Source organism: Nomascus leucogenys, chromosome 11, assembly GCF_006542625.1.
Source record: "Nomascus leucogenys isolate Asia chromosome 11, Asia_NLE_v1, whole genome shotgun sequence".
In the NCBI taxonomy this organism is placed as follows: Eukaryota; Metazoa; Chordata; class Mammalia; order Primates; family Hylobatidae; genus Nomascus; species Nomascus leucogenys.
Window position 1 is genome coordinate 23,735,807 of NC_044391.1, and position 25,856 is coordinate 23,761,662.

General features: G+C 34.4%; 1 protein-coding gene across 2 annotated transcripts in view; it reads left to right on the forward strand.

Moving 5' to 3' along the window:
* The window catches only part of VPS50 (VPS50 subunit of EARP/GARPII complex), a 131,250-nt gene that overhangs the window by 2,382 nt on the left and 103,012 nt on the right, over positions 1-25,856 (forward strand). Inside the window, exons 2-10 of one of the 2 annotated variants that reach the window (XM_030822093.1) lie at positions 5,120-5,188; positions 11,639-11,666; positions 18,174-18,296; positions 19,381-19,452; positions 22,040-22,093; positions 22,927-22,997; positions 23,680-23,797; positions 23,879-23,914; positions 25,070-25,152. In XM_030822093.1, coding sequence (XP_030677953.1) covers positions 11,655-11,666; positions 18,174-18,296; positions 19,381-19,452; positions 22,040-22,093; positions 22,927-22,997; positions 23,680-23,797; positions 23,879-23,914; positions 25,070-25,152 — 569 coding nt within the window. In that variant the 5' untranslated portion in view covers positions 5,120-5,188; positions 11,639-11,654. The remainder of the gene's footprint in view (positions 1-5,119; positions 5,189-11,638; positions 11,667-18,173; positions 18,297-19,380; positions 19,453-22,039; positions 22,094-22,926; positions 22,998-23,679; positions 23,798-23,878; positions 23,915-25,069; positions 25,153-25,856) is intronic. The other variant, XM_030822092.1, reaches the window with a different exon arrangement.

The window sequence follows — 25,856 nt, forward strand, 5'->3', positions numbered from 1 at the left end:
ATTAAGGTCTGTGAAATTTAAGTTTTGGGACATTTCAGCTGTCCTGGAATCTTTGTTTGCAAAATAGTGGGAGGAAGGAAGGCTTTGTTAGCTCTCTTTATTTAGATGAGATCTGTTGTTCATCTTTCTCCATTATGCTCACTTCTGTTCTTTCAGTCCATTCAACAAATGTTTATTGAGCAATTTGTGCCAGGCACTATTCTAAGTAAAAAAAAATAGACAAGTGTTAAGGCAGACATGGTGATAAACATTGTAGAGGAAAAGAGGATAGAAAGTCCTGGGAATTGTTGGTGATTTGAGGTCACTTATAATTTTAGATAGGATGGCCATGGAAGGCCTCGCAGAGAAGGTAATATAAAAAAACCTGAAGGGGGTGAGGAAGTGAACTCTGTGATGTGGATATTTGGGAAGGAGCATTTCCAGTGGAAGGAAAGGCAAATGCGGAGGCCCTGAGGCAGGAGCTTGTTTGAAAAATTGCAAGCGGCCTGTATGGGTGAAGTGAATGAGGATAAGAGTAGTGGGAGATGAGGTCAGGATAAGGTTAGATGACTGAGGGCAGGAAGCTAGATCACGTAGTACCTTATAGGTAATAGCAAGGTCATGGCTTTCATTCTGAGTGAAGTGGCAAATAGAGGAATGATATAATCGGACATAACACTTCAGACAGACCATTCGGACCCATGTTTTAAGAATAGATTGAAGAGCGGAAAACAGCAAAACCAGGGGAGACGAATGATGAGGCTACTATGGTAATCCAGGTGAGAGGGTGGGTGTAAGCCTTCCACCCTAGTGGTGGAAGTGTTGAAAGAGGTCAGACTGTGAATATGCTGTAAATGTAGAGGTGACAGAATTTCCTGACAGATTGGGTTTGGGCTGTGAGGGAAAGAGAAGCATCAAGGATGACTCAAAATAGTTTGGCCCCAGCAATTGGAAGAATGTAATTGCCATTTCCTCGGATGGATAAAACTGAGGGAGGAATAGATTGAGGGAAGGGACATGGTTTTTGGACTTGTTAATTTGAAAGCCTCTTAAATACTCAACTGGAGAGATACATTAGGCAGTTGGCCACATGAATCTGAATTTATGGGGCAAATCCAGGGTATAGCTAAAACTCGGGGAGTTACAAACATGTAGATTGCATATAAACTGGTTAAGATCACCAGTGGAATGAGTGTAGATATACAAAGAATCTAAGGTTGGAGCTTTTGAGAATCCAGTGTTGAAAACTCAGGAGGAAGTGGTGGATCCAGGAAAGCAGAATGAGAACATGCAGCTTGTGAGGTAAGAAGTCTTTAGCTTCCTGAATGGCACCTGGAATGTAGCAGATGCTCAATAAATATTTGTTGCATGAATGTGGGATAAAGAGAACAACCAAGAAGACTGCCTTGAAGCCAAGTAAAGAATTTAAAAGAGTAAGGAGTGATTAGCTGTGTTAAATGCTGCAGATTGGTCAAGTAAGGTGAGAGTGAGAATGAGAAATGTGCTTTTGGATTGAGCAGCGTGGAGGTCATTGGTGCCCCAACTACAGCAGTTTTCATGAAGTTGTGGGGAGGAAAGCCTGATTAGAGTGGGTTCAGGAGAAAATAGGGGGAGAGAAGTAAGGGACTGGGTGTAAACACTCTTGAGTTTTGCCAAAAGGAGAAGGAAACACAAATCATCACAGATGCTTCTTTGGATGGATAAGACATAGTTGCTGGTTTCATAAATGGAAAATGAGGATTAACGTAGACATAAGTGAAGTAGTCTGAAATGTTAATCTGATTTGGGTAAATGAAGAGGCAAGTGTTAATTTATGCTGAATTTTCTGTATGTCTAAACTGCGGAATTATCGACACAAAAATCAAATACAAAAGAAAATCAAATAGTGGTTAATGATTAGCATCAAAGTTTTAACTTAATAAAGGCAGAGAACTGTAGTTAAAACCATGACTTTATGCTTTAGAGAGATGAAGATAAAATAAGAATGACTTCATTTGTTAGTAGAAATTTATAAAACTGATAAAGTGTTAAAGATCTGTAATTCTAAAGTACAGTTGAATGTCAGATGTGCTTCGAGACATTTATGTAATTCTTCATTACTGTTTTGATAAAAGGAAAACATTTGTCATAATAAAAATATTAAGAATTATGGTTAATCATCACAGAATGCTTGAGATATATGAGACAGTATTTTTGGCTTCTCACATACATGACCTCTTTTACTTCTTTTTTTTTTTTTTTTTGAGACAGAGTCTCACTCTGTTGCCCAGGCTGGAGTGCAGTGGCACGATCTCGGCTCACTGCAAGCTCCGCTTCCTGGGTTCATGCCATTCTCCTGCCTCAGGCTCTTGAGTAGCTGGGACTACAAGCGCCCGCCACCACGCCCGGCTAATTTTTTTTTGTATTTTTAGTAGAGACGGGGTTTCACCGTGTTAGCCAGGATGGTCTCCATCTCCTGACCTCATGATCCGCCCGCCTCGGCCTCCCAAAGTGCTGGGATTACAGGCGTGAGCCACCGCGCCCGGCCTGTTTTACTTCTTATAATAGCCTATGAATGATCCTAGAATATAATGCACAGAAAGGATAGATAAGTTGTTCTAAACCACAGCAAGAAAGTCAGGATACAAACTCAAGTGGTCTGCTCCAGAGCCCATTACTATAATCACTTCACTCTACATCCTCCTAACATGTACATGGGTTTTCAATCTGTATTACTTTTATTTTGTACATTTGGCAGAAATTTGCCGTGTATTGGTATTGAATTGTTGTATGGTGACTACTTTTTCTAGATATTGGTATATATCACATTTACATTTCAGGCATTGGTTTCTTTACGGAGTAACTCTGGGGAAAGAGAAATTAAATATGATAAATTTCTTCAGGGATTTCTGTTAGATTAGTTAAGCAAATCTATACAGATGGTCCCCGATTTACTGTGGTTTCACTTAATGAATTTTTGAGTTTATGATGGTTTTATTGATATTATTAAATGTATTTTCCACTTACGATGGATTTAAAAAAATTTTTTATTTTTAGTTCAAGGGTACCTATGCAAGTTTGTTCTATAGGTAAACTCGTGTCACAGGGGTTTGTTGTACAGATTATTTTGTCACCCAAGTATTAAGCCTAGTACCTGATAGTTATTTTCCTAATCCTCTCTCTCCTCCTACCCTCCACCCTCAGGCAGTCTCAGTGTCTGTTTTCTTCTGTATGTTTCCATATGTTCTCATATGATGGGTTTATTGGAACATAACCCAATTGTAAGTCGAGGAGAATATGTACTTTGAAAAATGTTTGTTTAAAAGACATGGCAATTATACATTAAAAATATATTTTAGGGGTGGTCATGATTTTGAATCAAATTGGGAAGTTTTACTTTCATGTGTGTATATATAATGTATATAGAAGTGTAGTTTGGTAACTCAGCCTTGCCTTCTTTACCACTTTTCATGCTGTTCCCTCATGACTGTTGGTAAGAATTCAAGACAGGGAAGAACAAATCGCCCAAGACTAGTAACATACTGTTTTTCTCCCTCACTCATTGAAAGGCATATTAAACCTACTTAGGCCTTTTTTTTTTTTTCCAGTGAGCATTCCTAGAAATTTTTTTGCAGTCAATTACATGTTCCCATGGGAACAATGCGCTAATTTGTTGGAAATTGGAGCCTGACCAATGACTTCTACCTAATAATTTACTCATTTCTTTGTTGTTTACTCTGTTTCTGGAACTTTGCTAGCCACTGGGCTGCAGAGGCAAATAGGACTTTGTCTCTCCCTTTCCTTAGGACTTAAAGTTTGGAAGAGAAAGATATATTTAAAATTTAAAACTTTACTACTTTGGGCTGAGGAATAATATTGGTCTTGGAAGATGTCTTGCTGAGGTATTGTTTTGGAAAATGCACATTCCTGGCCCAAATCTAGAAAAACCTATTCATTAGGTTTATTTTAGGCCCTAGGAATCTTACTTTTAACAAGTTCCCTGGGTGATGTTGATGGACATGATCCAAGGGTTATACTGAGAAATACTGTGTTCTTTGGAGCATAGGGATTTAGGAAGGCTTTGTAGAGGAGATAATTCTGAAAGTGATGTGTTGCTTTCTCATTTCTTGGAGTGGTAAGTGTGCCTGAGAGGGAGGGGGAGAGAAGGGTGGGTGGGTTAGATATTCTGGGGGTAATGGAAGACTTGGGGTTGAGGCAGAGCACTTTGTAATAAAAAATTGTAGATATGACTAGTGATATTTTGCAACAGGGAAGAGAAAATACACATCTCTATAGTTTAAAGATAAGCAAGTTCTGCTCTGAGTCTCAAATAGTCAACATAAGCATACCATGTATTTTGGTTACTAAGGACCCCCAAAATAGGGGACCTAAAGGACAATTTGTACCATAAATCTCTCCTCAAATTAATAATAGCTAATTTTGCCTAAAAACTAATATTGCAGGGACATTAAATGTCTGCTTCAAATAGCCTATTTTTAAAAAGAGGATTTTAAAGAAAATGTAAATTGCTGATTTCTTTCTATTTTAATAATTTCCCCTGGTACAAATAAAGCTTTCAGAATCCCTCAGTTGATGTGAATATAGAAAGTACAGGGCACCAAAGAACTAAAGGACAGGTAAAAGACACTGAGATATGAGATTTCAATCTTAATTTATGCAGCATGAATTGGATACAGTGGTGGGAAATAATCAAGTAAAATGAAGGGATTACTTATATGTTTTCTTAGTTGGTTAGTATATTGTATCTGTGAATCATAATACTATTGCTTGGACTTTTTTCCTGGTAGATTTAGTAATTATTATTGTATATACAAGTGGCTTATATAGAATGCTTTTTGTTATGTAAGTTTCTTTGCTTTTGGCTGTTTTCAAATCATAGATTGGTTGGACTTCCACCATTAGTTGTAAAGGTGCCGTATAATACTCTTTTATTTTAAAATACCAAAAGTTCGTCCTTCTCTGATTTAATAATAGTACTATATGTATTAAATGATGATTGCTTTTAGAATATATCTTCCATATTTTGAAGCAGGAAAATTTCTATTTTTAAAGTGGTCATTTCTGTTTCAGTAGGTGTATTCTATCCTTTTATAATTCTTCAGCATGATTAAAATTTTCCTCATCTTATTATTTTTTTAAGGGTCTGAAAAGCCCTCAAGAAAGCCTCAGTGATCTTGGTGCCATAGAGAGTCTCCGGGTCCCTGGAAAGGTATTGAGCTACACGTGCGAGCGTGACTTTTTACTTCCTTAAGAAAATATGATTGCCTCTGGATAGTAATTGATTCACAGAAGCTTTTCTTTCCCACAGGCAGATGGTTGTTAAGATAAGCTAGGTAAATTTTTGTTGTATAGTAGGTGTAGGGCTTGTTTCATTACACATTGGGATGCAATATGTATGATTCATTATAGCAAAGCAAAAAATGCAAACTTGATAAATTTGGAATTTATTATATGAAATTCTTAGCCTGAAAGCAGTTATATATATGTGTATACACACACACACACACAGACACACACACACACACACACTCTTATTGATTTATCTGCTGTAATTTGTAGAAATACAATGAAATAGTTGACTACTGACTTTTTATACTCTTAACATTCTGTGCCAAAAATCATGATTATATTTTTGTTGTGGAGCAGAGGTTTTTGAGTAAGCATCTAAACCATAGTGTTTATACTGAATTGTATAACTTATCTCCTAGATTGTAGGAATTTTAGATTTTAATCCTCTGATATTCATGTGAATTTCTCAGTTTACAAATTTTATAAAGGTTATTTGAAAGCTAGTTGGATTCCCCTTGGAATTATTAAGTATTGTTAAATCCCTGCTGTTTTTCTGGAGTGTTGCTGCTTGGAGCTGCCCATGTGAATAGCTGCTCCATCACAGATTAAGCTGGCACTTCTGAATGTCTGTTTTTGTATTTTTAAATTTGAGAGTGATACGTGAAAATACTGTTTGTTTTCTGCATCAGGTATTTGAATACACAGGGTGGGCTTCTCTTGATCAGCAGTTTAAGGCCTCTCCTTACACCTCGGTGTCAGCTCCTTGGGAGGATGATTTCTCATCTCTTTCAGGTGCCTCACCTGCTAAAGTGAATTTTGTATTTACCGCATTGTTTTTATTTTGGGTTAGACTGAAATATATTCTCCAAATGCAATAAAATTATAACCAACCTTTTTGCATGAAATGATTCAGACAAAAACTTAAAAAAAGCATTCCATATAGTTTTATATAATGTTATTAACAATTATTGACTATGAAAAGGTTGGGAAACGAGATAGCCATAAATCCTAATTGACAATAATTCTCTTTATTTCTTTGACTTAAGAAAAAGATTATCATGCATTATGAACATACCTTGAATTAGATTGTGTTATATATTGCAGAATCAATGTCAAATTGATGAGTGAGCCTCTTTAAAAAAATACATGACTGTCTTAACAAGAACTTTCTGTTGTGTTTCCACCATGAGCCATGATGTTTTCCCAGTAGTGGTTGGTAGTGAATTTATGGTGATCTAATTACACAGTCTTCTTATTGACTGTACACCCCTAGCTCCATCAGTGACCAGTGCTGTCTGTACTTTTAGGATAACTGGCCTTGGGTGGAGTGGCCAGTCTGGGATCACAAGGTCAGCAAATATAAATGGTTCGGGTGAAGAGTAAGCCTAAAGCACTGGTCTCTTTAGCACATACTAAGAAGCTAAGTTAGTTAAATAATAAAACAGTTAATAGTAAAAAAGGTATTGATGCTGTAAGCTTACATTTAACCTTACACTAAGAAATCCCTACAAGCTTCATCTGCCTGTTTGTTTTTTCTGTGTTCTCCTATAGCATAACAAATGATGGAGGGTGAGCAGAACTTCTGCCTTCTTTCTGGGTGGTTCTGAGAACATGAGAGTTGCTGGGCCCAGAGAGTGGCAAAGCTCCAGTCAGTAAACTGAGTCTTTGGATGAGGTTTGAAGTCAGTACTGAGATCAAGAGTTAAGAAGACTCATATTCAGAAATTCCCTACACAGCATAGCTTGATGTAACTTTAGTGTTCAGTATTTTTCGCAATTTAGATATGACTTTATACTTAGATCATACACATATATTTTAATGATTTATTTTTATATAATTGCTTTGAAATTAATGTTGTTTCTAGTTCTTGATGACCTGAAATTTGATGTAATTGAAAAAGATCTTTATTTAAGATCTTTTAAAATTAAGATTAAAAGCATTTTAACAAAATGGAAAATGTTAATTCAAATGATTATTTTAAAATAACTTTTGCTTTAAATATAAAATTAATGTATACTCTAAACAGAAAACATGATAAACAGAAAAAGGTATCTAAAAAAAAAAATCACAAAAATCACCAACACTGTCAAGGTTAACATTGCCTACTGGTCTTTTCCCTATGCATATTCAACAAATTTATTGAGTTTCTATGTGCTAGAGATACTTTCTAGGGATTGGCCGTATAGCAGTGAAAAGACAAAAGTTCTCTCCAAAGGCCAAAACTTCCCTGTTGTCAGACAGCGAGCTTATATTCAAGCAGCGTTAAGGCGATTACAAATTATAATACTGTGAAGGAAACAGGGCGACGAGATAAACTCTTTGAAATTGGCAGTTATTTTACAGGAAGTACTCAGTATAGCTTTTTATAATGGTATTATAAGTTATACAACCTTTTTTTTTTTTTTTTGAGACGGAGTCTCGCTCTGTCGCCCAGGCTGGAGTGCAGTGGTGCAATCTCGGCTCACTGCAAGCTCCGCCTCCCGGGTTCATGCCCTTCTCCTGCCTCAGCCTCTCCGAGTAGCTGGGACTACAGGGGCCCGCCATGACGCCCGGCTAATTTTTTTTTTGTATTTTTAGTAGAGACGGGGTTTCACCGTGGTCTCGATCTCCTGACCTCGTGATCCGCCCGCCTCGGCCTCCCAAAGTGCTGGGATTACAAGCGTGAGCCACCGCGCCCGGCCACAACCTTTTAAAAATGGTATTATACTCTAGAAATTATTTGGAAGCTTGGGTTTTTAACTTAGTGATATATATATATATTACATAGAAAATTCTCACAGTATATTCTAGGTTTGAAAAGCAAGGTACCCATTAGTTTTGTTTAGGGGAGTACTCTTTGAACTCAACAATTTGTGCTATTTAAGTAGTCACTGTTAATTCTTATATGGAAAACTTATAAACATTAACTTCATTTAATAGCTCTGCCTCACTCATAAGCGTAGGTACAACTTTTAAAAAACATATGCCTGGTCTTCAGCAATCGGCTCCTTTCTTTTCATAGTATCTTTCTAAGTTAGGACAGGGAATTGAGAGATTTCAGTGGCATTTTCAAGAAAGAAATAGGTTAGTCTGGGTTCTGTTACATGAAAAGGTTCTAGTATAAAGGATAAGTAGGAGAAAAATATTAGGATAAATGATGGCTGTTTAAGTTTAAAATGGTCAAATATTGGCAAATTGTATGTGCTTCAACTTGCTAGAAAAAGGAGGGTAGTGAAGGAGAATTGAAGGGTACTAGGTGTGCTTGATAAGCCAGATGGTATTATTTATTTATTTATTTTAGAACTATATAAATTCAAAGTGGGAAGAAACTGTATGAACCATCTGGTACAATTTCTGCATTTTATAGACAATCTGATCCTGTGCCCCATTTTAAGAGCAGATGCAAGTCAAATGGTAATCTATATACTGGAAATTTGGAATTTGGGTGGATAAAATAGTATAGAAAAGTAGAAAACATTTAAGGTTCTTTTCAGAACTTGCTAGAAGAAAGGAAACTTTTAGACAGATTTCAGGAATTTTAGCTTAAATAGCTCAGTGCCAAGATCAGTGGTGCCCAAACTTTGCTGTACATTTAGAATCAACAGTCCCCAGGCCATGGCCAATTCCAATTAAATCACCGTTTTTGGGTGGAGGCAAGTGTCAGTAATATTTAGAGATTCCCTGGTAATTCCAGTGTAGAGCCGGGTTTGGGAACCATTGGCCAAGATGAGAATATTATCTCAAGAATGGAGCAACAGGAAGTAGAGGAACTGTTCTAAAAAATCGTTTGGAAGTTTTACTGAGAATTTTTGTAGAATAAGATAGAATGACCTAAAATTTCATTCTTTGAAATGGATTCTGTTGTATTTCAAATTAGTGGGATTTTCATGCAGAGGTAAAGATGTAAGAAATTAGGTAGTATTTTCTAAGTTTGTTGTCCATTTAAACATGAAAGGTATTTTACTTAATTGGTTACAAGAATTAAGAATAAAACTAGTATTTATTATAATATATGATAGTAGAGCCACAACGTTATCAGTTATAGAACTTATTTGGACTGTGTTTGAGAGTATTTGTTGAACCCTGATTAAAAAGTAAAAATACCAGTATTCAGAACCTTATAAATCTACATCTAGCCTTTATTAATATACACTTTCCATAGTACTTCCACAGTGGCACAGTATGAACCTGAAAAAGAGTATTGATACTAATATTGTTTTATTAATTTTTACTGAAGCATTGCCTCCTCATAGTATTCTTTAATGATAAGGGGTTTTTTTTGGCCTCAATTTAATTAACTCATAAATAGTAATGGGATTCAGCTGTCTTTACTATTACGTGATTGGTTTACCTTTGATTTTTTTTTCATGAAAGAAAAATATAGGATGAGGTGACAAAATAAATGTCTGTTGCAGTCAACATTTGAGAATATAATTGTTTAAATATAAGAAATAATTTTTTACACTTCATCCATTCAACAAATATTTATTGAGTACCTGCCTACTCTGAAGTATTTCTACTTATATGAATTCTAGGAATTTGAGCAGAATGTTTTCTAGAGTTTCTTGTACTTCTGTGGAATCAGATAAACCGATTTGACTTGACTTCTTAAAATCCATTAAAAGAATCCTAAAACCACATGCTAACTGCAGAGCTTGGTTTACAGTTTTACCAAAATTTGTGGAAAGTGTGCTTGAATCACAGTCAAGAGACATAGGTTGAAGTATTGACTTAAACATTCAGCTTGTTGAAAGTAAGTCATTTTAATGCTTTGTGCCTCAGTTTCTTCATTTGTGAAAAGATGCTATTGAACTAGATGACTTTTTTAGAGTCCTTTTTGCTCAAATGTTTTATACTTTCTAGATTGTAATTTTTGTAGGAGAAATATGATACAAGAAATATACATTCTAAATAAGTTTTTGAGCAGTTTTTGTTACAAGAATTGCATATTGGTGTCTGTATTAGAGAGGATTAGTATTGAGGTTTATGACTAGGAGAATTTATTTAGTGATTGTGATAAAGACTTTCAGTTTAGGATTATGTATCATTTAGGACAGGTGTCTTCTGCAGGTGGTACTAAGGGAGACTCTAACTATGGATCTGCAAAATCATTTAAGAGTTTTTCTTAGATGCTCATGGCTAACAGTATTTAGTTGTGTTCTTTTTAACCATTAATGAAATTATGCTTCTCATAGCTTCAGATGCTTTGAGATTCTTAACCCTTCTTTCATAGCAAATCATATAAGTTCATTCATACAGTCCATTTGGCAAACACTTATGGAACCAGGCAGTTACTAATCATTGAAGATGCAAAGAGGTACAAGACTGTTACTAACTCAACCTGAGTGGGGGACACAAGCAAAAATAGATAATTGCAGAGGAGTAGAGGCACAATAGAGTTCAGCTAGGAGAGGATGTGGAGTAGGTAGAAATGTATTCAAGATCTTTTAGAGTTGGTGATTAATTTTTTTAAGAAAGATTACAGTTTTATGGGGTGAGTTGTTGAATAGAGGTTGGGGACAAGGATACTGATTAAGAAGAAAAAAGGAACATAAAGTATAGGAAATGGAGAAGGGTTACATTGGAAGGACATTTAAAAAGCAGAATTTAAGATTGATGATTTTATTAGATTTGGAAGGTGGAAGAACCTGTGAAAGGCACTGGGATTGCAGGTGCTGTGATTTTGTCTTTTCTCAGAATAGACAGTATTATTTTCTTTTAGAGAAAGTATCTGATGAGATGTTCGAAAACAAAAGAAAAACAAAATTAAGATGTACATACTCGATTTTTCTCTATATATCTTGATTTATGATGTGTCTTTTCTTCAGTGTTAGCCCCAGAAAGGACAGGCATGTGACACACATTAAAATACATCATCCTAATCACTTGATTGTGTTATAAAGCTGGATTAAAATGTGATCCAATAACCTTTTATTAAAATGTTCTATAAATCATTTTGCCCAAAACCTCTTTTTAAATTGTAACTTCAACAGTGTTGCACTAGATGGCACTAAAAGCCTGAAGAAAAATAGGGTAGGCTTTAAAAGATAAGTATTTAAAATGCACACAGAAACTGATGAACCGGCTATCTTTGATGGATTATTATTGTTGTTCTAGTGGGATTTTAGGAGAATGTGCCATTTCCTCACGTAATCAGACATCTGGCAATTCATTATAAACTTATGTGGCATATGGTTTTTAGGGTATCTGTGATCTTGAAATAAGTTTTGAATCCTGTTTCATTTGGAAAGAGATAAAATCTATTTTTGTTCAGTGATTTATGACTTTTGTAATACTGACTGAATATTGAAAACTTCATGTTTTGTTCTTACTTCTAGCTCTGTTTAGATTTTGTGACTAAACGCTTTTTTTTTTTTTTTTTTGCTTTCAGTTAGAGCCCTAACGTGATGTTAACTTTGGTAAGATTATAGCTTCTGTTTTCCCTATAACAGAATAGATTTTTTATGTTGATGAATGAAGAAATGCAAACAGTAAAAAAAAGTCTTTGATAAGATTTGCTGTGGCAAATCGCAAATCATGCTTCTAAAATTTCTCCTCTTTCCTTCTCAACATACATATACACATACACGGCATTCTGCCATTGAGTTATATAATCAGCTATATAAGCACTATGTTCTGCCACTGAGTTATATAATCAGGTGTATAATGTGAACTGTGGTCTAATGAGCTAAGTACAGAAAGAGGAGTTGGTGTGCATTTCATTTTTTATTCTATATATTTTTTGCAGAGTTTTGAAATCTGACCTATGAAGTGAAGATTTGCATTAATATTTTTGTTTGAATAAAAACCTAGTACTGAAGATTATGAGATTCCAAGCTGTTATGTGGGTTTAGAAATTAGGTTAAATTACTTTTCAAAATTGCAGAAAATATTGAGTTTAATAATGGTAAGGAAAACTGTTAAGCTGTCATAACTTTTTATAAAAGTGAATAGAATTAAGAGCCCTGAATTTGGATTAGTATTTTTAATTAGTGTGGTATTTTAGCTAATTTAAAAGTAGTGATTAAATACAAAATTAGTAGTGTCTCTTTTTTTCCTCCTAAACTTGAGTATATTCCCTTGAGTGATGAACTCTTAAGTGGAAAATTTTTTGGTAAAGTTATAGTCTAGTTCCTTAGAAACCATAAACATACTGGGAATATATTATAATATCTTACATTTGAGGGCTCAAATTGTTTTACAGATCTGAATTCCCAATTCCCATAAAACCTTTTTTGTCGTATTGAGAGGAAAAGTAGCTTGGCTAAATCAAAGAGGTTGACTTAAATCTCTAATATGATTGTTTTTCGTCGTTTTTCATAGTTACGTTTCTGATGTACATTTATGTGCATGTTCATGTAGCTTTATCTCAGACATGATCAAAATAGAAAAATAGACTAGGTGGTATTATACGCACCCTTATTGCGTGTTGTGACTGCTAGAAAAACACAGCCTCCAAAACGTTGAATTCTGCTTGGTTTATTACATTAAGAAAATATTGAATATTTATGCCTGTTTTTTGATATAGCCTAACCTGAGGCAGTGATATGTGTTAAGATGTTTTATTTTTAGTGAAGAAAATATGGTTCTAATATATAAAAAATATATTGAATGTAAACAAATCTCAGTTGTTGCATTTGTCTTTTGGCATACATGCAGACTCTCCCTTGTGACATTTTTCTATCCTGCAGAAGCCACCCTTTATTGCTTTAACCTGTTGTGCACTTTCTCGATTCAATGTTTTTACTTTTGCTTTGCTTTATATTTGTAACCCTATTCCCCCAATTTCTAAATCTGAAATTCTACCTATTCTCTCATATTTTCCAAATGCCACCGCTTCCATCAGATGTGAACCCACCGTCTGATGCCTTCATTCTGTTTGCATCACCCTCATGTTCTGCCATGCATTGTCATTGCTTACTTATTCATCTGACCCCTCCTATTATTTTAACAACTGTTTGAGGGAAAAGCTGTATTTTACTCATTTTTGTTCCTGTATGACCTAGTATGGGAAATTTTTACACAGTGGGAATTTAAAAAATCATTAAATGAAATTTTTTTGGGGGGGAAGATAAGGTTATAGAGCTTTGAAAGTAGGCATGTTAGTTTCTAATGATTGTATGGGAGAGAGATTTGATTTGTTCATTTTTTGCCTTTTATGCTTTTGTTTTCTCCTCTTTGTTATTCCAATTCATTACTTTAATTGTAGTTTTTTTCTCCAGCTTTAATTCTGGGGTGATGTTAATATACTTTTTGCTTAGTTGATTACCATTGACAGCAAGTTGTGTGGCAGCACATTTGGTAGCCTGTAGTTGTTGACAAGTTATTTTTGGATTTTCAAGTTTTAGAGAGCATTTATATCACTATTAATGATACTATGTATTTATTAATTATTATGTGACATAAAATTTATTATAAAAATATTTTAAACATTTTTAAGGCTGAAATATTTTATCCCAGACTTAGTTTGAATATCTAATGTTATTATAATTTTTTCTTAAATCACATGTTTAAATATGGTGTAAGAAGTTTCATTTGGTATTCATTTCCCCCAATTTTGCCTTGTAATTTTTTTATAGGAAACCTTTTGTTCATTTTGTTTATGTAAAATTTGGGCTCACACCTATGCATTGGTTCTATTTTAGGTGAAGAATTATGTATTTTTGTACATCTCCCACCCTAGGGAATCAGTTTCTATTAAATTATGTAGTAATTGTGTTAAGAATATGCAATCTGGTTGCTTCTGTTTATTTTTCTAATTTACATGTGTAAAATATTCCTAAATCAGTTCACATCGTTATCTCTAATTAAAAGAAAGAAACGTTTTACTAAGAGTTTGTGGAAAATTTTGACTATTGAAACAAGAACATATTGTCTTTTCCTTTCCTTTTGTCTTATATTCATTTTTTGCATTTAACTGTAAATTAATTTTAGGTTGATCAGTGATTATTATCTACGGTGTGCCTTGGCACTGTGGAGCAGCATGATGGAGATTGAAGAGAAATCTCAGTTCTCAAGAAGTGTACAGTCTGATTGAGCAGGCAGCCCTAACAGCGATGAAACATTTAGACAATGATTAGGTAGAAGCAGAGCTTTACAGACTGCTAGTTCAGTGGGACTAAAAAGAACACGGTGATCGGGATTCTAATCAGAAGGGGATTTGAATAAGTTCCAGTTCAGATGTATATTTTCACATAGAAGTTATAAAATTGTTTTAAAGGAGAGGATATTTTATAGGGAAATAATGTTACATGGGGGCATTTGTTTTAGATTTAATTCTATTTTGTATGCTACATTTCTTTTTCTGATTTTCTAGGTTTTATTCCTTTCCTTAGTCCAGGTTTCTTACACTTTAGAGTGTCAGGTGATCCATGTCAGTTCTTTGAAATTATATGGGGTTGTATGCTCTCTGTGATACTAATTGCTTAGTTCTTTAGGAAAGAATAGCATTTGACATACATATACAGATTGTACTCCTTTTACAGATTCATCATGTTTTTGAAATGTACACTTGTGAGATACTTATAAATTATATTTTTTCTTTGGCATTCTTAATAACTTTGGATATTTGTTTCACTATCATTTTGAGAGAGACAGAGACAGAGAGAGAGAGAGAAACAAAGAGAGAGAGAAAATGCATGTTTGCCCATTACAGGTGAAAAAAAAACTAGGCATGAAGAGACTAAGTTGCTGAGGGTTAATGATGGAATTGCAGCTAAAAATCCAAGCATCTTTACCTTCTTATCAATCAATTAGGTACTTTATGGAGAACCTCAGCATGGCGTTATATGTCATTGAAATTTATGCTTTTAAGATGAAAGTACTCAATCGTTGCAGTCTATTTGAATTTCTGGCTTGGCTCTATTTCTGATTTAAAAAAATCGTAGCAGTTTCTGTAATCTTCAAATATTTTGTCTTGAATGGTATCAACTGCATTTATTTGCTCATATTACTGCAGACTGCAGAATTCCTAGGGAGGCAGTGTTGCCATGTCCTCACTTGGGCCTCATTTCCTCCACTCCCTCAGCTTACAGTATATGAAGCTGATATTTCAAATGCCTGTGGACTTTTAGGGAAAGAGATTGCCAGGAAGTTCAGACCTCCTCTTCCATTTCATTTCTGACTCTCATTTCATATTTCCATTGGATGCATGGAGGCTGCCTGTTGATAGGCTAGTTGGTAACCTTCCCTTCCACACGTGTGAGTTTTAACCAAGTCTGTGTGGCAGCACCACTGTCCAGGGTGCTAAATGGTTTCATGTGTTGTAGATAAACCCCTTCAGGAATGTAGCTCCCACTGTTGGGACCCTGGATTTCTTACTGCACTCATAGTAACTGATTGCGGGCTGACTCAGTGATAGGTATGTCATTGACCTTTTTCTCAGTGTATTTTATGAGTTACTACAAAAGAGGGATTTTCTTTTCCAAGCATTTTTGATTATTCAGGTTTGATATTTATGAGTTTGCCTTCTCTTTTACGTTTATTGGAATTTTACATTTAAACAATCAACATTTTCTTGAGTTTTAGATTTGTTCTATTTGTTTAGCTTGAAATTACTAATAGGGAATAACTTTATAGTTAGTTTTACAAATACAAAATATAAGTTAAACTCTAAAAGATATCTGAGCAAGGCTCTTTTTACAAATAAAAAATATGCCCTGCAATAAAATAATCTAGAATGTCTCTATTTGAAAAAATATACTGTTCTTTGATCTTTCACAAACCTGACAAAAACAAGCAATGGAGAAAGGATTCCCTATTTAATAAATGGTGTTGGGAAAACTGGCTAGCCATATGCAGAAAGCGGATCCCTTCTTTACCCCTTATACAAAAATTAACCCAAGATGGATTAAAGACTTAAACGTAAGACCTAAAACTATAAAAACCCTAGAAGAAAACTTAGGCAATACCATTCAGGACACAGGCATGGGCAAAGACTTCATGACTAAGATGCCAAAAGCAATGGCAACAAAAACCAGAATAGACAAATGGGATCTGATTCAACTAAAGAGCTTCTGCATAGCAAAAGAAACTATCATCAGAGTGAAAAGGCAACCTACAGAATGGGAGAAAATTTTTGCAATCTATCCATCTGACAAAGAGCTAATACCCAGAATCTACAAAGAAATTAAACAAATTTACAAGAAAAAAACAACCCCATCAAAAAGTGGGTGAAGGATATCAACAGACACTTCTCAGAAGAAGACATTTATGCAGCCAACAAACATATGAAAAAAAGCTCATCATCACTGGTCATTAGAGAAATGCAAATCAAAACCACAATGAGATACCATTTCACGCCAGTTAGAATGGTGATCATTAAAAAGTCAGGAAACAACAGATGCTGGAGAGGATGTGGAGAAATAAGAATGCTTTTACACTGTTGGTGGGAGTGTAAATTAGTTCAACCATTGTGGAAGATAGTGTGGCAATTCCTCAAGGATCTAGAACTAGAAATACCATTTGACCCAGCAATCTCATTACTGGGTATATACCCAAAGGATTATAAATCATTCTATACAGATAACATTGGCACTATTCACAATAGCAAAGACTTGGAAGCAACCCAAATGCCCATCAAGGATAGACTATATAAAGAAAATGTGGCACATATATACCGTGGAATACTATGCAGCCATAAAAAAGGATGAGTTCATGTCCTTTGCAAGTACATGGATGAAGCTGGAAAGCATCATTCGCAGCAAACTAACACAAGAATAGAAAACCAAACACCGCATGTTCTCACTTATAAGTGGGAGTTGAACAATGAGAACACATGGAGGGGAACGTCATACACTGGGGCTTTTTGGAGGGTGGGGGGCTGGGGGGGGATAGCATTAGGAGAAATACCTAATGTAGATGATGAGTTGATGGGTGCAGCAAACCACGATGGCACATGTATACCTATGTAGCAAACCTGCACATTCTGCACATGTACCCCAGAACTCAAAGTATAATAAAAAATAAAAAAGAAAAATATACTGTTCTTTAACTGACCAGATAATTTTTGTACATTTCCTTAGTATTTTTATTGTATTATTTTAATTACTGTAAAATGATTTAAAACAATAGTTCCTTTTTGTGTATATAAATGTATTTGAGGTTAATTTGAATTAAAAATCACATGGCTAACTTGTTATATGTCTATAATAATGTCTTGATTAACTAGTGTGGCAGGGGAGTGGGTATCTGAATTGTAAAAATTTACTAGTTAACTGAAGCTTTATCTGATTATGTAGTGAAATTGCATAGGATAAGGATGCTGACATTGGGTTTAGGGATTTGTCTGTTATGCTCTTTTTCAAATCCACAGAACCTCCATTCTGTATCACTAGAAAGAAAGCATTTTATCATATAGAGAAGTTTAGGTTCATAATCAGATCATTAATTGTAACAGCAATCCACTTTGAAGGAAGCCTCATAGAATTACAGAACTAAATTTGTGAACCTTTTCTGGAGCCACTGTTTCTTAGCTGAGTACTGAGATATTTTTAGCAGAGTTGATGTCTTCTGCTCAGGGCTCCAAAGTTGATTGTGACCCAGAAGTTATCGAGGTGTTCTTCCCTTATTATCTGTGGTGAGACAGATTTTAGAATATTATTAAATAGTAAAATGTATATATCTGTGATATGTATGTATGATAGGTTTAGGTAGTCACTTTTTTTTCTTTTGTTGAACATTAAAATTTTTATCAACCTTGTTGACATGCAAGGAATTGAGAATAAAATCTGAATATTCAAGCTGGCTAGTTTTCTTCTGTAGTTATTAGTGTTAACGGTTGGCTAGTTCCTGATTTCCTGTGAACTTTTCTGGTTTCTGTTGGTTCCAGGTAGATGTGACTGTTAAGACAAATGATCATTTATTTCCATGCAGATATAATTTTAACAGCTACAATTACTATAATTGTGATTTTTTTTTTCTTAAAGGAAGAATTCAGGGAACTTCGAGAACAGCCAAGTGACCCTCAAGCTGAACAAGAGCTTATTAATAGTATTGAACAAGTATATTTTTCTGCGGATTCATTTGATATTGTTAAATATGAGCTGGAGGTAAACAGAATTTCATTAAAACATAGCTAAGGCCTATTTTGTTCAGTGATTGGATTTGTGAGATTTGAATACTTTTTTGAGGCATTTATGTATTTTTGGTACCAGAATAGGTCTGTGGTTACCACATTGTGATTAAATCAACTGTCAGCATTGTTTAGCGATGAAATTATTATTTTTTAGATGTAACTTTAAATACAACCATTCAGGGAAACATTTCTGTATTTTTGGTTTTCAATCATTAGTATTTAATGTGTTAGTATGCTGTTTCTATCCTATTTTATATTGTCTATGTTTAGAGAAGCTCAGACTTTTAATTATGAAATATGTATTTACATAATTGTTTAGTGATGATAAAAATTCTTATGCCATAGTGTTTATAATACTGACATTTTAAATTTATAAGAACTTTAACAAAAGTCAGAATAGTGAAATTTAGTCTTAGATACAACCAAATGCTATATGCATATATACTTTGTATGCATTATTCACAGTCAGTCCCCAACTCAGTTTGAAGTTTCATCAATCAGTTGACTGAGAGTGTTTCCCTGTATACGGTATGCATTTTTTGGTTAGTTTCCCATACTGTCCTCTGAAAGCTGATGTAATCCAGAATGTAGTCCAACAACTGTCACACAGTAGTACTTACGGTTTGTAATATTCCAGAGGAGAAATCTGTTTTGAGTTCTATCATAAACAAATAGAGATATATCTGTGGATGGTAGAGTTGGGGTTGGGTTAGTTACTTTCTCACGTTCTCCTATCACAGGCCATGGCAGCAGTGTCTGTCAGCCTAGGGTCCAGAGTCCCCAGTGGTAGTGGGGTTTCTCAGAAGGCAGAGCAGCAGCAGTGGAGGTAACAAGGCTGAATGAGGGATGGAACCAGAGGTCTGTGTACTAAAGATGTATAGGCTTTTGTGGTTGGAACCTAGGAGGGAGGTTGGGAGGACAGGCAGCATGGAGGGCAGTGGGATGTGACACTGTTTTGTATGCACAGTTTGTAGTTCACTAGTCAGAAGGGTCCAGGTAAATGAAACCAAATTAAACAATTAATTTTTTCCTCTTCATTCATGAATTTTTTTCTGTAGAAGCTTCCACCTGTTCTCAATTTGCAAGAATTAGAGGCGTATAGAGACAAATTGAAACAACAGCAAGCTGCAGTAAGTAAAAAAAAAACACATTTCTTTCTGACAAAACTCTAGATGCAACACAACAGAGAGGTATAATGTTTGCAGATTTATGGTTTTAACTAACAATTAACATAGAAACAAATCTTGTTATTTAACATGACTGATTCAAATGATGCATTTATATTAAAAATTTAATGAATATGGTTTTCCTTATGTTACCTTGATAGATTTGCTTCTAGAACTTGGAATTTTCTCTCTGGAATCCTAAATGTGATCAAAGAACTTTGAACTTTGTTTTAGATTAGTAAGTACTTTTAGGCTCCTTGTCATACACATATGATTTCCCTACCCATAGTTTTGTAACTGAGTATTCCTTTTTGTTTTTTGAGACAGGGTCTTGCTCTGTTGCCCAGGCTAGAGTGCGGTTGCACGATCATGGCTCACTGCAGCCTCTCCCTTCTGGACTCAAATAATCCTCCTACCTCAGCCTCCTGAGTAGTTGGGATTACAGGCATGTGCCACTAGTCTGGCAATTTTTTTAATGTTTTGTAGAGATGACATCTCACTGTTGCCCAGGCTGGTCTCGAACTCTGGGGCTCAAGCAATTCTCCTGTCTCAGCCTCCCAAAGCACTGGGATTACAGCCACAAGCCACTATGCCTTGCCCTGTAATGGAGTATTCTCTCAGAATAAATGTCCCCCTGAGATTCAGAAAGTCTGAGTTGTAGTCACGATTTAATTATGATGTCGAGTAAATCATTTAACCTCAGTGACTCCCTTTTGTTTATCAGTAAAGTGATAGGTTAGGCTTGCATTTTCTTTAATGTAGTAAAATTCTCTGATTCTATAATTTTTTCATGTTAGGCTAAACCCACTTTATGAAATTCAAACTCTACTGTAGGGATTCATTAATGGTAGCATGTGTATTAATTTTTTTCAACAAAAGGACCAGTAGTAATAAGTTTATCTGTTCGAATTTAAGATATGATTTTTAATAATACAACTGGCAAACAAAGGAAGGTACACTTTTCTGTTTCACTCAGAAGTCTCAGTGGGTGCTAGGGTCTGCTTGGAAGTAGCAGTGGTGGTATAGGGCAGTCTTGGGCAGGAGAAGGGATTTGAGCTCTAGAGCAGTGGTTGCCAATTATTTTGGCACCAGGGACCAGTTTTGTGGAAGACAATTTTTCTATGAATTGGCAGGGGTGGGGTGGGGATGGTTTCAGAATGATTCAAGTGCATTTCATTTATAGTGTATTTTATTTCTATTATTATTACATCATAATATATAATGAAATAATTATACAACTCAGCATAATGTAGAATCAGTGGAATCCCTGAGCTTGTTTTCCTACAGTTAGATGGTCCCATCTGGTGGGAGACAGTGACAGATCATCAGGCATTAGAGTCTCATAAGGAGCACACAACCTAGATTCCTCGCATGTGCAGTTTACAGCAGGGATGAGTTAGAGTTCTTAGGAGAATCTAATGTCACCGCTGATCTGATGGGAGGTGGAGCTCAGGCTGTAATGCAAGTGATGGGGTGCGGCCGTAAATACAGATGAAGCTTGGCTTGCTCACCTGCCACTCACTTCCTGCTGTGTAGCCCAGTTCCTCACAGGCCACAGACCGGTACTCTCTATTACTAGACAATCCTGTGGAACCTTTGGAATTCTTAAAATGATATTTAGGATTAACATTGATATTTTTTCATTAATTGAAGTCTAAAAGCCATTTAAAATTTGATTTTCTTAACCTTAATGGAATTCCTTTTTTCTAGACAAAAACAATGAGTGTATCTAAAAATTGATTTATGTAATTTCAAAGATGCTTGAAGCAGATTAAGAAAATGTGAAAGGATTAATGCAGTAGTGTAGTGGGTGTGCAATGTTTTGTTCTCAGTTGGCCTGAGGAAGGGGAGCCAGTTGTGTTTCTGGAGCAAACATTCCCTAAATACCTTCTGTGTGTCCTGCTTCATGCCTCATGTGCTATTTCTGTTAGTGAAGTTGGCAGGGACCCTGAAATGGTGGAATTAGAGCCTCATGTTCAAAATCATTATACTTCTAACTTGCATACATTAATATTATTCATAGAACAATACACACAACCTAAGATATCTTCATAGCATTGCAAAAAACATGTTTTCAGCTTTTCAGAAGTGGAGGACCAAACGACTTGCTTGTCTTCTTAGGCAGCATAAAGGATCTAAAGGATACAAGCAAGTTCTTTTTCCCAGATACTGTCTCCATAAATTCAGTTTATTAAAAATCTGCTTAACAATTTCATCTTTTTCAATCAAATCCTATTCCCTTAAAGATGGTTAGACTTTTTGGTCAATATTAGGTAAATCAGATAATGATACACATATTATTAACAATAATAATGACCATTTATTGAGTTTCTGTTAAGGACCAGGACCTGTGCTATGTGCTTTATTATATTACCTCTTTTACCAATTTCATAGCCCAGGGAAATGTGTATGACCATAGTATGCCAATATCTGCTCCCAAAGTTATTGGGGAGATCTATGGAATGTTCTTTTAAAAATTCAAATGTAAAATATCATAGAAAGCATGAAGCTTGTTCTTTTATTTCCTTTGTTTGATTACATCTTCTTATAGGTATCTAAAAAAGTGGCAGATTTAATCCTTGAAAAACAGCCTGCTTATGTAAAGGTAGGGTAATATTTGTTATTTTTTGTAGTAGAATTTTTAAATGTTTGAGTGATTTACATTTGAAACTGTTAAAATATTGTATTTTTTGTCAATAATTCTATAGCAACATATTGACTGTCTTTGGGTGTGTTTGTGTATATGTATGTATGTATGTATATTTTTCTTTTTCTTTTGGGGTAATTTACCAAACTGAAGAAGCGAAGGGTTTTTATATATGATTCTAAAGTGATCCCTTGGGTTTTTCAAACTTTAGAAGAGCCAGTGAAAATTGCTCCCATTAACATTTAAACAAATAGATTCACCAATATCGACCACTCATTGGCAATATAACAATCCAGCTTTAAAATATGATAAAATTGGTACTGTCTAACTGAATCTGTTTTCATCAGAAAATCAGAGCCTTCAAAATCCATTGAAATGTCTACCAATGTTCAAATGAAGACTTTCATTGTCAAAGCATCTTAGTAAACAGAAATCATATTTGTCATATCCTTTAATTACCTTGTGAAGTTCTCTTGGGTAGAAATTTAAACAGATATATTACTGGTATTTGTTTATTCCTGTCTACAACAAGTTGGGTCTAGATTTCTTTACAAGCAATACTGACTAAATATTTTGTCATCTGTCATTGTGAAAATCAGTTACAAGTAGTCATTTTAAATAATTTTGTGAAAAATATACTAATAGTTTTCAAGTTCAGGTATTTTTGTTGCTACTTTGTTTTTCAAGCAGGTTTTCTTTGAATCTGACTAGAGTTTTTGTTAGAGTACTATATAAATAAGAAAGAAAAATAAAATACCTCCAACAATAACCTGTATCTAATCTTTCCATAGGAACTTGAAAGAGTTACCTCATTGCAAACAGGTCTTCAATTAGCTGCTGTTATCTGTACAAATGGGAGAAGGTATTGCTTTTGATGATATTTTGTTCTTTAAGCTGGACAATATTTCAAGAATAACTATGGAATCTATAATTTATAATTTTTTTTTATTATGGCTGTGGTTTCTAGAATATCATTCCTTAAGCGAACATATATTATGATCTAAAGACTACACTAAGAGGGTTTGTAGGAAATATCTCTAAGTGTACTTATGGGTTTTAAAAAATTACTATTTTTATATTATTTAGACTAGTGCTTCACAAACTGTTGTAAAGGACCTACTTTTTTCTAAAATTTCCAATCTGTTACAGGCTGTGATTTTTAAAAAATGCAATAAAAACAAATTACTAAGCAAGTGAAATAAAGGAAAGACAGATAATACAGTCTTAATTTTTTTAATTATTAGAGTCACAAAGCATAATTATTCTGTCAGTTTTTGCACTGTGTTTTTAAGCGCTTATTCTCAGTTTTTGTAATTTTTTGTTGTAGACCACTAGCAGGTTGTGAATTGGCACCAATCTTCTCGTGGTGTTCTGAGTAATGCTGGTTTAGACTGGCCATTGAGTACATTTGTCAAATAGTAGTTTAAATCCTTGGTTTTAATAGTAATCCATTTCACTGCTTCATTAGTTACCTAACTGTTCTGTGTGGATAGTATTCTTATTATAATAAAAAACTTTTAACTATTTATTGTTCACTTTTGCAGACACTTGAATATTGCAAAGGAAGGTTTTACTCAAGCTAGTTTAGGCCTTCTTGCAAATCAAAGGAAACGTCAGTTGCTGATTGGACTTCTGAAATCTCTGCGAACTATAAAAACATTGGTATATATGGGTCATTTTAAAAAAATTAAAACTGAATTTTGTGGTTGAAACAGATTTTACCTTTGATTTTTGTTTTTTCAGCAAAGAACAGATGTACGGTTAAGTGAAATGCTGGAGGTAAGTTAACAAGTTTTGGAAATTTAGGGTCCTACTGATATATAGAAACATTAAAGCAGACAAAATTCAGAAGTGCGTTTTTCTCAAATGGGTTTATGATATAAAGAATATTTTTAGACATGTAAGATTTTTAGACATGTCAAAGATTCTTGCTCTGGAGCCTTTTTCTATTGACATGATATTACTTCATTTAGAAAAGCAAATGTATTTGGGAAAACATTTATCTTCTAACATTGGAATGTTAACTTGGTTGATTGTATTGCATCCAAATAGCATAAAAATTAACATCTTTTTCATCTAACATATAGTAGTAATTTAAGGAATGTGTGATACTTTAGTTTTGTTCAGTATCATGTATTAATTGCTTTTCTGAGTGAGCCATCTGTTTTTTCTTTGATGCGTTTTTAGCATTTTCTGTCTACTTCTGTCATAAGATTCTCCAAAGCATAATGTAATATGTGTGTTTCCTCATAATACTTGAGCTCCTTGGGGTAGGTACTTTGTCATTATCAGCATCACCAGTGGTTTGAATTGCATCTGTTGAATTTCGAATTGAGCACAGGGAAAAGTTTTTGTGGTTTTCTGTATAATTGTTTTATTACTTCTCAACTATTACTGCTAACTAGGGTTTCAGAAACCCATATGAAAAATTCACTGGGCATTAAATTACTGTTAGGTGATAAAAATACTCTTGAGTTTATTAATTAGTATTTTTTTTCGAAATGTATTTCCTTAGAACTATTTATTGATTTCTTGGTGGTAAATTGTTGACTATCAATTACAAATAGAATGCATACTATTTTGAAACATTTTATGTAGGCATTACTGAAAGAAGATATGTTAACAGTTAAAGAAAACCTTTCCTGTGAAGCAGCTAATGATTTAATGTAGGATTTATCCATAAGTCATGGTCTCAGGGGGCTGTTACTTTGAAGGAATAGAATATTTTAAATATTTCTTCTATGTATATATTTTAGGCCTGGAACTAGTTGCCTCTTATATTTTGTCACTTATCTATCGTTGATATTCTAAGAGGAATTAAACTTTTTTGATTCTGTAACTTTTGGTTAGAATATGAACAGAGGTTTTGTTTTTATCAGGGGCTTTAAGAAAAAATGTTTCTATTCTAATGACTCCTGTTGTTGTTACCTTAAGGAGGAAGATTATCCAGGAGCTATTCAGTTGTGCCTTGAATGTCAAAAAGCTGCCAGCACTTTTAAACATTACAGTTGTATAAGGTAAGGTCATGTAAAAGTTTTAAAACAGATTCTGTTGTCAGCTTCTTATGTAGCAGCTGTGTAAAAATGTTAATAAATATTGAAAGTTAGTGTAAAGTGCTGTGTTCTAGTTTAACACTCATATTTATATATGGGCAGTACAATAAAATTATAAATAATAGGCTTTAAGGTGTGAAAGATAGATACTTCTCATTCCTGCTTTTTCTTGTCACCTCATTGAAACTCGTTTTTCATATTCTTTCCAATCCAACTGATGCTATTTTTATAGAGTTGTAGACAAGAATAAATTATCTGTTCATATCTCCAATGCATCTCTTGGGAATTCTTCCTTAACTTTGCCCAGCTTATAAATATTGAGGATATTATTGCAGCTTGTTTTTAAGATCCAGATGGTTCAAGTGTTTGGCTCATCGTGATAAAAAGTCTTTTGGAAAATTTAAGTATGATTTCAATTTATATAATAATCATGTTTGTAATAGTTAAGTGATTATGTGTTCAATGTTTTATGTCTTTTGTTTATTATTAAATATACAGCAGAAAAATAGCCACTGTATATTTTGCTATTATCTCTAACTTTATTAATAGCATTTTGGTTTGCTTAAAATGAAGAATTTGCATTACTTGTGACAGTCTTGGGGAAGTTCTAATCCCTGGGTGTAATTTCCAACATTCCTCTAGAGCCATCACAAATAAATGTACAATCA